Source organism: Hypomesus transpacificus, chromosome 2, assembly GCF_021917145.1.
Source record: "Hypomesus transpacificus isolate Combined female chromosome 2, fHypTra1, whole genome shotgun sequence".
Classification (NCBI taxonomy): Eukaryota; Metazoa; Chordata; class Actinopteri; order Osmeriformes; family Osmeridae; genus Hypomesus; species Hypomesus transpacificus.
The window spans coordinates 10,545,534-10,558,861 of NC_061061.1; the positions used below are offsets into that span (position 1 = coordinate 10,545,534).

The 13,328-nt window shown below is 41.4% G+C and overlaps 1 protein-coding gene across 1 annotated transcript in view; it reads right to left on the minus strand.

Annotated features, from left to right (window-relative positions):
* The window catches only part of LOC124472684 (E3 ubiquitin/ISG15 ligase TRIM25-like), a 35,177-nt gene extending 24,818 nt beyond the window's left edge, over positions 1 to 10,359 (minus strand). Inside the window, 5 exon segments of the mRNA XM_047027659.1 lie at positions 7,775 to 7,903; positions 8,018 to 8,251; positions 8,339 to 8,434; positions 9,691 to 9,783; positions 9,786 to 10,359. Of these exon segments, the coding sequence (XP_046883615.1) occupies positions 7,775 to 7,903; positions 8,018 to 8,251; positions 8,339 to 8,434; positions 9,691 to 9,783; positions 9,786 to 10,286 (1,053 nt within the window). The 5' untranslated portion in view covers positions 10,287 to 10,359.
* Between the last annotated feature and the right edge of the window lie 2,969 nt (positions 10,360 to 13,328).

Consider the following 13,328-nt stretch of genomic DNA (forward strand, 5'->3'; position numbering starts at 1 on the left):
TTCTCGAAATATTTAAAATATATGTAGCCTATATCTAGGCAAACCCTAACCATGACATATTGTTTTTCAAGTCTGTATTGTCATGAGATTATATTGTTGATTGGCCTACTTTTGTATGTTAAAAATAAAATAAAGGCGTAAATATATAGCCTTCACTTAAATGCAATTAATACAAAATAACGTGACAAAACTTATTGAGTCATCCACGGTTGCTGTAGCTACATTCATGGTAGCCTTTGACGGCTTTGGTTTGGCTCAACACATCGTATTGTGTTTTGCATTGGTCTCCGCTCCAAGCGAGTGTTTGTTGTTTTGCGTTTGTCTCCGTGCGCAAAGTTCGTGCGCAAGATTGGAGCTACTGACTGGTGGCTTCAAATCCACCCATAAAACACTTTAAACTGACGGTTTAAAAGACCTAAATGGCAATGTATTTCATAGGGTCATAACACAATGTTAACATTTTAAATGAGTCTTTATTAACAATTCTCGAAATAATTAAAATAAATGTAGCCTATAGGCAAACCCAAACCATAACATATTGTTTTTCAAGTCTATATTGTCATGAGATCATACTGCTGATTATGTAAAAAAAAACAGAATAAAGGCGTAAATATTGCACTAACATGCAATTCATACAAATTAACTTGACAAAAGATTGAGTCATCCAAAGTTAATGTAGCTAGCTACATGCTATGGTAGCCTTCGGCAGTTCTGTTAGCTCAACAGCCTGCTAAACATTCAATCCATCGCCGTCCAAAATATATGCTCCCTCTATGGACAGCACTCTGAACAGCATCGCCGTCCATATGGACGGCTATGATGCCGTCCAAAATATCTGCTCCCTCTATGGACGGCACGAGGGACGTCCCTGCTAATCCATCGCCGTCCAAAATATCTGCTCCCTCTATGGACGGCACTCTGAACAGCATCGCCGTCCATATGGACGGCTATGACGCCGTCCAAAATATATGCTCCCTCTATGGACGGCACTCTGAACAGCATCGCCGTCCGTCCATCCATGCAAAGATCAGCAGCCATCGCCGTCAGTCTATGGACGTCCATATGGACGTCCAAAACGCAAAAAAAGATTTAGCTCCTACTGCCGCCACCTGAACCTGCATTTTCTTACACTTAAGAGACGGTCACGGTTGTTTTATTCTGTGTCGATAAAAACCTGCTTTGCCGTTGTCAGAAAAGGTGAGTTTTAAGTTGTAGAAAATGTATAACAAACAAACAATCATCATCAAGTTTTATGAAATCAATAAAAATCTTCATAAATCCATGCTCAATTTGCCACGTTTAGCCTAAATAATCAGACGGCTAGCTTGCCTTTTATCGCATGCAAATTTTTTGGTAGGAAAACTAAGCTACATGTCCGTTGATGGTTAGTTTATAACATTTTGTTTTAACAATAAGAATAAATGATGGAAGTAATGCATTACATTAATTATTATCATTAGTAGGCAGGCTATTTCTTTTTCTTTTTTTTGCGGGGGGGGGGGGGGGGGGCTTTTTTCAGGCCAGAGCAACTGTCCTTCAAAATTCCTGTGCACGTCCCTGATTAGGGCTGTCCAAGTTAACCTGTTAATAAAGCGTTCTTAAAACGCAATCTCACTTTAACGCGAAAAAATAGTGCCGTTAACGCAAGTTTCTTTTTGACCCTGGCAAAAACCTTTCGTCACATGATGACTTCGACTGCCGACGGTAGCTGAATCATGAAGAGAGAGCTTTTAGATGGGAAGTTCCATTTCATTAAGTTGCCAGACGGCCCGGTTGACAAAACCAAGGCTGTGTGTACTTATTGTCAGGCTGAGTTTAGTTATGACCGGACCCCCCCCCCAATGTAACTCTCGCCATGGACTGGGGGGAGGGACAATGCAAGTTTACACAGTTGTTTGCGCGTCAATGTTGCTTCACTCCGTTAACCTGCGCGTCGTCCGTTACTGTTTACAACGTTAGATTGGCTTCTTGTGTGGCGTTGCCTTTTCAGCGTGAGATATACAAGGTGTGGCGTGAGAGCGTGAGAAATGGTTGAAATGCGTGTGTCACACGGCGAAACCGTGAGAGTTGGCAGCTCTGTTTTAAGCTGTGTTTTCTGTACACAGATGTTAAACATGACATTGTGTAAATAAATTGGCCTATCAAATCTGATCAGTTTCTACCTAAGGGCCATCAGGCTTCTGAATGGACACTGATATGGACATTGATTTACTGCACAGTAGTCACTTATACACTGTCACTTTCAGCTACTGGTTGCACTATCAGTTAGGGATGGGCATAATTAATCGACGATCGATTATCGATCATTAAGAATTTAGTCGATAACATTATTTGTTCATCGATAAAACTAATGCGTGTTCTGTTGCGTAGTGTGAGTCTTGAAGGAATTGTTGCAATGGATTTCGCTATGTGGCAGCAATTAAACATTTTACCAAATGAAGCCAATGTTTGGAAAAAAACGCCACAGGTCTACTCAATTACCAGCGAGTTTCCATGTAGCTATTTCAAAAGTAAATATGAAGAGGTCACGGCGAAGTGTAGCGTGAGACCATATTGACTAAAAAATTCCTTTGTTCACTGCCAACACTGCAAAACTGAGTATAAATACAACTCCTCCACGACTCAAATGATGTAGCGTTACCACTTGAAGAACGTACATCCGACCCTGGTTAGTGGCGATGCATCCTGCTCTTGGTGCTAGCACGGAGGAGCTGCAATGCACAACGAGCAGAGAAAATTACCCAACGGATCTGTAAGTCCATCGAGATGGATATGCTACCCTTAAGTATTGTTGAGGGCGAAGGTTTTTATGAAGCTTTGTTAATTAGCCGGAAAAAAACGAGGGTCAGTTGTGTTTGAACACAGGCTTCTAGTTGTCGGCTCCGCTTCTAGGAGTTACAGAAATAGTTGTTTTTCTTGTAATACCTAGTAAGGGGTCCCATTATCGTCCATCTAGTTCTCGACGCTCGTTAGCAATGTTACCAAAATGTCGTTATAATACAAATTAAAAACGTTAGTCCTATGTCACAGCATTATACTTTAATATATAGATACACACCTATATTATAATATTTTGGTATTGAAATCCAATCCGGATATGCCTAGAAATGTTACTTTCCTGATTTTAGCAGTTAGCCAGGGGTTCCCATTATCGTCCACCCAACCACTTTCAATGGAGAATTGTCAGTTTGACGCTGCGGTAGGCAGATGCTACACATACGGTTTGAGAGCGTATTTACATACTCAAATCTCGAAGTAAGAAGCTGTAATTCGGTGTGCAGCACTATAAGATGTGTACATATCGATGAGTTACTTTCTTTCGTTGCTGCTGCATATCTTATTTAAGAAATGAACGGAAGAAACGGTTGTGGACGATAATAGGGCCCTTTATACTAGGCTACAGATCTCAATGTAGGGAGGACAAACCCGTTTGAGCGTTTTTCCTGAAATACGTTTTTATTAGTTATTCCTGGTGAAATTATGGAATTAAATGACATATTTACGATATTAAAATACGTGTGCACAATAATATCAACAATATTTGCTAAATGTAGACGTTTTTAAAGGTTTTGAATTTTACCTCGAAGCTACTTCCGTTAATCAGCAGTTTGTGAAAAAAGAGGCTAGTTTTACAACAGCGACTTTGGATGTAAACTACTTTAACATGTTAGCTGATTAGCCAATATGAGTGAGATATGTATACAGTTACATTAACAAACCTCTTGCTTGTGAAGTATTTTGTCTTAAATACGAAGGGAACACATCACATTAACAATTCTAAAATGCTTGACACGCCAAATGTTGTCTTTTTTTGACAAGCGTCCCTGAAGCTCAGATTCCGAGTCGAGTTCCATGAAGCGTTGCAGTGAATGGTTGCAGGCACTCATCGGACTTAAACTCAAATAACTCAAATGTCCCAACTGGAAAAATGTTGCGGTTTCACAGTCCTGTAGAGGACATTTTTCTGAACAGATTGACATCAAGTTAAGGTTGTGGCATTAAAGTTCAGGTTAGTAGCCAAGGGTGTAAAGACCACTCGGCTAATTACAGACATCTTAAACTGTTAAAACGCCAGTGCCACATTCGGGACGGTATTCACACAGGCATTGGATCAATCCTAGTTTTCGGGCCTACTAGCTCGAATGTTTTTAGATGTTTATCTGCTACAAATGAATGAGTTGTCTAAAAAATGAGTTGGAACAAAATACCACTATTAAGTGTGCCCTTTGCGCCCCTCCCCCCACCTGTCTGGGCCAGGCTGCTGCTGTAAGTTGCTAGCCAACCTTTACTGAGGGGACTGTTTGAACGCGCTGGAATAAAAAAATGTTCATCTTTATGTATATTTGAGACCACAGATTCGTAGATGTACGTTTCCACTATATGTTAACCGATTTTAAGGGCGATCGGATTAAATGAGCGAAAACAAGGCACATCTGTCCATATTTTGTTAGTGAAGCAGGGAGAGGAATGCTCGTGGCAAGCTAACTGGCTGGGTAGAGCGATAGGGAGTTTGTTAGCACTCAAAATGTAGCTCTTAAACAGGGGCACTCCTAGGACATAAGCTCGATTATAAAAAATCCCCCAGCTGGGAAATGTTCGCGGTTTTCACAGTCCTGTAGAGGAGACCTTCATGAACACAATGACATCAAATTGAGGCTGTGGCATTGAAGTTCAGGTTAGTAGGCAATGGCTCAAAGTGCTCTCAGCCATTTACAGACCTCTTAAAATGGGAAAACCTCTGTGCCACATACGGGATGGTATTCACACAGGGATTGGCTCTAATTTGAGTGACAGGTTGATTCACCAATTGAAAAACTCATCTGGGAATTTTGATTTTTGTAAGGGGAGTGCCGAGATTTTACTGTCGCCGTTTGGCTTCCTAAACAGCAGTAGAATTACAAGTTTTTCTAAACCGCGTCGCGTACAGCATTACAGTGAGCTACACTGGTTTAAAACTACAGGTATATAAGGACAATTGTACCCATGAATTGTTTACTAGTAATATAATGTCATAATAAATCATAAAAGGTTCATCGATATGTGAGGCATGTTTATTATTTTAACGATCGAAAACGGATGTATCACAGACCGCTATCGTATATGTCGTTAAACAGAGGCTAATTACGCTAACGACTCAGTCATCAAACGAAAATTGACTACTGTTTTCGAAAGTAAATGTACTGATAATATCAGCGTACATCGTACTGTACATTAAATATCACAATTGTGTTTTTTATCACAATGTTAAATGAGGAGTAAGTTCAGTTTGGCATTTGTTGACGCTTGGAACTCTCCGTTGTGATTACATTGAGAGCAGAACGTTTGTCCTCCCTACTCAATGCGGAAACACACTGTTTTTTTTCTGTTTTCACTGCATTTTAATATTGCCTATAAATTGTGAATTTTAATATAAAAATGTTAATGATTAATCGAAAATCGATCGTTAATTCTCCCGATGATCGATTAAGACAATTTAGTCGAATGCCCATCCCTACTATCAGTAGCATTGCACTATTGTACCTCACTGTACTTTGCCACCAGGCACCTGTATGGTCATTGACGTAGTCACTGATCTGCAATTTTGCACTATTGTAGGCTACTGTACTCCACTTATCTTGATCCTCAGAACTTCAAGAGTCATCTCCAACAGAAAGACCCCCGGATTTTGGCGTTCTATCAGGAGAACCGGACTCTAACTGAGAAATGGAGAAGGATATTGGTAACGACTGCTGTTAGCTACTTTGTTGAAAAAAGAGGATAGTAAGTACATTTTCTTCAAGGACTGATTTTATTTGCGGGGAGGGGATAATTGATAATAACCAAATTGTGTTCTCTTTCATACTTTTCATGGTGCTTTATTTCAGTTACCCAATAAGTATGAGGGGCCGTTCATAAATAATTCTCACTGTCCTTACATAAGCACATATGAAACACATACACATGAAACACACACGCATTCATACTACTGAAAACTCACATCCACATATGTGAAATGCTCGCATCGACACATTTGAAATGCATTCACTTTCACGTGAAAGGTTCACTCACACTACTGAAAACTTGCATCCACATATGTGAAAAGCTCGCATCGCCTGTAAGAAACGCATTCATTATTCAAATGTTAAAAGTTCCCGCACGCATTCATACTACTGAAAATTCACATCCACATAGGTGAAATGCTGACATCGACACATGAAACGCATTCACTTTCACATGTGAAAGGTTCACGCACGCATTCATACTACTGAAAACTCACATCCATATATGTAAAAAGACATTCACACACTCATATATGAAACTCTCCAAAGTTTTATAAGGATGAGTAGGAAGTTTTGAGAATGTAAGTGTGCGAGAACATTTTCACTATATCCGGAAGTCTTCTCAGTATATCCGGAAGTCATTTCAGTATATTCTGAAGGCAGTTCAGTATGTCCGGAACTAGAAATCAGTTCAGATGGCCGCACGCATTTCAGATCAATTAGGGTTAACCCTAACCTATAGGTTAGTCATGGAAGATTTCAACCGCAGTCAACTAAAACAGTAGGCTTGTTAAACACAATATTATCATCCCCCGATGTGATCAACAACATCGCAACATCAATAAACATCAACTCCGCCCCAGTATAAATCTGCTGTGCCCCAGTAAAATCTAAAGTTTGAGTTTTAACAATTTACTTTATTAGTCAGTGCATTCATTTAGATTGATAATCCCGGAAAAACATTTGGCCACCTCGTTGCTGTCTCCAGCTGCTCGTCTCCAACTCGGTGGCGATGCTAGAAAAGTAAAAAATATCCCTTCAATTGCAGATCCACAGAAATGTTGCACAAGTATTTGCTAGCACGGGTCCTTGCTTGGTTCTCTTCCGTTTACTTAGCTGTGTTTTAGGTATTGAATCCCTGCGTACCGTCTCTGCACACCGCTCCTTTCTCTGGGCAACCTAAAGCGTGTTGCTCTTCTCCCTTGCTCTGTCCCAAATCCGCTGTTAAAACTCTGCTGAGCTGGGGGGGGGGGGCGTCCAATTAACCAGGTGTTTTGCATTTCGTGGATCCTTAGTCAAATTACCCAAAAGAAACACTACACTGCAAAATAAATGCCCAACCAAACTCAATGCAAAACACACAAATCAAAGTAATGAAATCAAGTATAAACATAACTAAATAATAGTCAAACACATGGACATTAGGAATCAGTACATTTTTTATGAATGTCCCATTTTGACACATATTTATTTGTTGTATAACTACTCCTAGCGTTTTACATTTCTATTTCTGGAGTAAGTTTGGGGAGGTAGGCAATGCGTTAATATATAAAAGCTGTCTCACTTTTCCCTGATGGCAGTTGGGTTGCATCAGTTGTGCAACTGTCTAATGTGTGCTGCCTGCTTATTGTGTTCAGCTGTCATGTATAAATGGTGGGGGTTTATGTAGGACTGCACTGCCATCATATCAATAAAAAATACTAATATGGATTGTGTCTAGTAGCTTATGGTTTGTGTAAAGTATAAGTGAAAAGATAAAAATAACTGTTGAAAGACACTCACATTGTAAGAAGTCTGCTCTGGTCATGGGCTCTGAAGGCAGTAAAAGATCTGCTGGATTCACTACAAACACACCAACACAATCACATGGAGGTCAAGTGACACACATAGTGGGTGACTGTAGTCTAAAGATGCTTGTATGATCTACAGTGTATCTACAGGATGCTTGAATGATCAGTCTACAAGTGTAGTGTGTTTTACCCACCGGTGGTTCTGATCATTGGCCACTCCTCTTCAAGGATGTCCTCTAGTTTCTCTTTCAGCTTGGACACAGCCTCCCTCACATCACAGAAGTACTTATGACGAGGGGCGATGGTCCTGGGTAAATCTGAAGACACACTGGGTTTGGACAGAGACTGGTAACTCTGAAGAGAAAGAGATAGAGATATGAGTGAGTAAGAAAGAACCAATAAAAAAACAATAAACAACTAAATAGTAAGTTACTTCCAGTAAAGTAGATTGAAGGTGAGTTACTGTACCTGGAGGAAATGGATGTGATCTTCTGTGTGTGAAAGCTGCTCCAGCTCAACATATCTCCTCTTCAGATGAGCTATCTCCTGCTCCAGTTTCTCTACCAGTCCTTCAGCTTGACTCACTGCTTCCTTCTGCTGGGCTCTGATCAGCTCCTTCACCTCAGAGCGTCTTCTCTCAATAGAGAGGATCAGCTCAGTAAAGATCCTCTCACTGTCCACCTCTGCTGCTTGTGCAGAGCGCTGAACACAACACAACACACAGACACACTCTCCATTACTGTCCAGTCCCACTTGAAGTCCAGATGTGTCTTCCAGAACTGTACTCACAGTCAGAGACTCCACAGCCTGTTGGAGCTCCTTCAGCTCCTTCTCTCTCTGCTGGACTCCCTTCTGAACATTGTGTTGACTCAGTCTAAGCTCCCGCTGTGGACAAACACACAAGTTAGGAATAGTTTGTTTTACATGCACTGTCAAATGATGAACAGTTATCATTTTATGTTGTATTAGAATAATTGTGTACACTTCATTTTAACTGACAGAAGATAAGCAGGGTGTGGGCTTATACTAAATGATTGCATAACTATAATCTTTGCTCATTCCAAGGCAACAAGAAGCACACAAGTTTAATTAGTCTGTTTGCCAACTTCAGCTACATTTTCTTCTTTATATTTCAATTGAAATAAATGTCATCACTATTTCCTATTAATCACCAACCCCCAGTTGTATAGACCAATTATCACCCTACGTCACACAACTGTCAAGCAGTCTCAACTGCGCATGTGGGTTGCAAAAGACGAACTTCTCCCCGTTCTATTACTCTTGAAGTGTTGTTCAGGTCATCATATATCTCTGGCCACTGGATTGCAGGGCTTGATATTAACTTTTTGAGGCTCTTGGCCTTTGGACAAATACATTTACGTTCACTTGTCTATGCACAAAAGTCACTTGACCCCGATACCCTTAAATAGCCTGTCCAAGTGATCGGGCAAAACTAGCCTGGCTAACGGAGGTCGCTTTCTCAGGCAAATGACGAATGAAACAGACAGGTTAAAGAAATCAGAGATTCTGGCTATCTTCACCAGACTCGTATCTACATTAGACAGTCCTCGCTGACGTTTCTGGTGTAGAATGGAGTGAAATACAACATTGTGCACACTGCCACTGCGCGAGTCTGACTGAGGCTAACGTCAAAACAGTGTAACTGGGATGTAGTCTCACTCAGATTGCCAGTTTAAACAAATCAGAAAAATAATCGGACCAGCTGACTAAAAGCAGAATTCCCATATCTCTTGAAAGACTTTTTAAATGTAGAATTGACTGTAAAAGTGTAAAATTATGAACTTTGTGACATGACGTGAAGACATGGTTGCCGCTCGACTATGCGGTCTGTACCGGGCGACATTCTCACTCACATTTCAAGATTTTCGTGACCCAAATCAAAATTCTGATGCGACAGATCATTGGGTAATCGCTTTCTCTCCTAGAGGCATGTCATCTTCGACGCTTTTGGTCTTTTTAAACCTAACTATTTGTATTATCCGTGTGGTTCTTTTGCCATTTAAAATGCTATCCTTTCCCGGTTTTCTGCAGCCACGTTGCGCGCGCATCCCGATTGTTTACAAACAAATAATTCGTCTATTGCACACAAATCAGTCAAAGATGGAAGCTGTGTTTCTCACCTGTTTCTCAGTTCTTTTTGTTGCAGTTGAGATTGTATCGTGACCTTTATGGTCCTCCATAGAACACAGATAACAGATACACTGCTGGTCAGTAGGCTACGACAAAAAATCTTCATCACCTCATCGTGACGAGAGCAGATCTTCTCCTGCAGTTGTGAGGAGGCTTTGACCAGCTTGTGCTTCTTAAAGGCAGGAGATTCATAGTGAGGCTGGAGGTGAGCCTCACAGTAAGAGACCAGACACACCAGACAGGACTTGAGGGCTTTCTGCTTCCTCTCAGAGCAGACGTCACACAGCACATCTCCAGGTCCAGCAGAACTGTCAGCAGGAGGAGCAGCTTGGAGTTCTGTCTTCTTCAGCTTCTCCACCACCTCAGCCAGCATGTTGTTTTTCCTCAGAACAGGCCTGGGAGTGAAGGTCTGTCTGCACTCGGGGCAGCTGTAGACTCCCTTCTGATCATCCTGATCCCAGTAGTCTTTTATACATTTCATACAGTAGCTGTGTCCACAGGGAGTAGTTACCGGATCCTTCAGTAGATCCAGACAGATTGAACAACTGAACTGGTTGTGGTCCAACAGAACTCCCTGTTGAGCCATTTTACTGTTCTTCTTCTCACTCAGACGAAGGAAAAGAAAGATAAGTTTTGTTTTCTCTGAAAAGATCTTGTAGGGAGGGGAGGGACTTCCTGGTTCCACCCTCAGCAAGAAGAGGAGTGGTTTATTAATGATCACAGTGAACACTGGCTCAAAGGTGTGTGTGCATACGTGTAGATGTGTGTGTTTATTTGTGTGCCGGTGTGTATTTGTGTTTGCAGGCGTGTGAGCATTTGTGAGGCTGCCATATGTGGGGTTGATTTCTCTCTAAGCATGGGTTGTATATACAGTGCCCTCCAAAAGTATTGGAACAGTGAGGCGAATTCCTTTATTTTTGCTGTAGACTGAAAACATTTGGGCTTGACATCAAATAATGAACGTGAGACCAGAGATCAACGTTTCAGCTTTTATTTCCAGGTATTTACATCAGGATCTGATGCACAACTAAGAAAATATCACATTTTGTTTGAATCCACCCATTTGTCATGTGAGCAAAAGTATTGGAACAGATATACTTAAAACATATTTAAGTGAATAAGACTTAATATTTAGTTGCAAATCCTTTGCTTTCAATAACTGCAGCAAGTCTGTGACCCATTGACGTCACCAAACTTTTGCATTCTTCCTTTTTGATGCTTTCCCAGGCTTTCACTGCAGCCTCTTTCAGTTGTTGTTTGTTTTGTGGGGTTCCTCCCTTCAGTCTCCTCTTAAGCAGGTAAAATGCATGCTCTATAGGGTTTAAGTCTGGAGATTGACTTGGCCAGTCTAATACCTTCCATTTCTTGCCCCTGATGAACTCCTTTGTTGTTTTGGCAGTGTGTTTTGGGTCGTTATCTTGCTGCATGATGAAGGCTCTGCCAATCAGTTTGGTTGCATCTTTCCTTAAATTGGCAGACAAAATGTTTCTGTAGACTTCCGAGTTCATTTTGCTGCTGCCATCATGTGTTACATCCTCAATGAAGATTAATGAGCCCGTCCTAGAAGAAGCCATGCAAGCCCAAGCCATGACATTACCTCCACCGTGTTTCACAGATGAGCTTGTGTGTTTGGGATCATGAGCAGTTCCTTTCTTTCTCCAAACTTTAGCCTTTCCATCACTTTGGTAAAAGTTAATCTTTGTCTCATCAGTCCATAAAACTTTGTCCCAGAATTTTTGAGGTTCATCTCTGTACTTTTTGGCAAATTCCAGCCTGGCCTTCCTATTCTTCTTGCTAATGAGTGGTTTGCATCTTCTGGTGTAGCCCTTGTACTTTTGTTCATGAAGTCTTCTGCGAACAGTAGATAGTGATACCTTCACTCCTGCCATCTGGAGGTTGTTGCTGATCTCACTAACAGTTGTTTTAGGGTCTTTCTTTACAGCTCTCACAATGTTTCTGTCATCAACTGCTGATGTTTTCCTTGGTCTACCTGTTCGACGTCTGTTACTTAGTACACCAGTAGTTTTCTTCTTCTTCAGGACATTCCAAATGGTTGTACTGGCTATGGCCAATGTTTCTGCAATGGCTCTGATTGATTTTCCATCTTCTCTAAGACTCACAATTGCTTGTTTTTCACCCAAAGACAGCGCTCCGGTTTTCATGTTGTTTTCACCTCTGAATACAGTCTGCATAGACAAAACCTATCTTACCCAATCTGAACCTGAGTGTAGACATTCAGTGGTATTTATTGATTGAATAATGTATGTAATAGGACACACCTGGGCAACAAAACACACCTGTCAGTCATATGTTCCAATACTTTTGCTCACGTGACAAATGGGTGGGTTCGAACAAAAAGGTGATATTTTCTAATTTGTGCATCAGATCCTGATGTAAATACCTGGAAATAAAAGCTGAAACGTTGATCTCTGGTTTCACATTCATCGTTTGATGTCAAGCCCAAATGTTTTCAGTCTACAGCAAAAATAAAATACTGTACGGCACTGTATATACATATGGGGGGGGGGGGGGGGGGGGCATTTTTGCCTTCATTATTTTTCATAAGAGATAGTGTAGGGGTAGGATATGTAGGGGAGAGAGAGAGGAGATGACATGGAGCAAAGGGCCTTCATTAAGGCCTCAGCCTACAATGTACATGCACTTATTCCGTGAGCTACCATGGCACCTAATCTTGGGTTGATTACTTCAAAAGACTTTCATGACAATACCTACAGAAGTAATTATTATACTGATGAAGTAGCAGCTGTTTTTAATTGTCTCCTTTTCAGCCCTGCAGATGAGACGATGCATCTGAACTTTGCATCACTGTTCTATGAAAAGCTAAATAAAGCATTTTATAATTAAATAATTATTTTGCAACAGATACGATTGAAGTCTAGTTTGGAGCAGGCTGATGCCTGATTTTGTCATTAGTAATTAAAACAATGAGGAACCAAATATGGCAGAAAAGAATGAATTTCGATTATTTTTTTTGAGTTTGTTTGTGTGTGCCATGTGCAATGAAGTGTTGATCTTATTTATTGCATCTCCTTGTTTGGATTCACAAATTCAAGGGGCAGCAGTGCAGATCCCTGCTCTGTGTATTAGTTGGTTCATGTTTGTGAGCGTTTTGGCTGAGCTGGGCTCCCCTCCTTCAGTCTGGCTGGCTGCTCTCTTGCTGCCAGGTGTCTTGACTGACGTGTGGCTGGAGCCTTGCCTCTGTCGCTGCCTCTCTGAATAAGGAGCGGATCTTAAGAACCCATTTATGCTGAACAGTAAGACATGCTCTCTTTGAAACAGGGGGAGTTGGTCTCTTCTCCTTTCCTCTTCCTCAGTCTGTTCAGTCCTGCCACCTCATTGGCTCTGCCCTCCACATGCTGCACAGCACTCTGGGACAGCTCTGGACTCAGTGAGGCCTGCTGGGATGACTGGGGACAAAATCCAGGAGTCTAGACATGTGACCCTCCTCAGGATCATCCTGATAGCAGTGGGGTTGTTGGGGTCCTCACAGAGGATGGACTCCCCGAGGTCAGCAGCCTTGTTGGCCTTAGAGCTCTGGAGGTTGGGGTTTGTGGTGTGGCAGATGTTACTGGATCCCAGCTGAGATGTACTAGCTGTAGACTTTTAC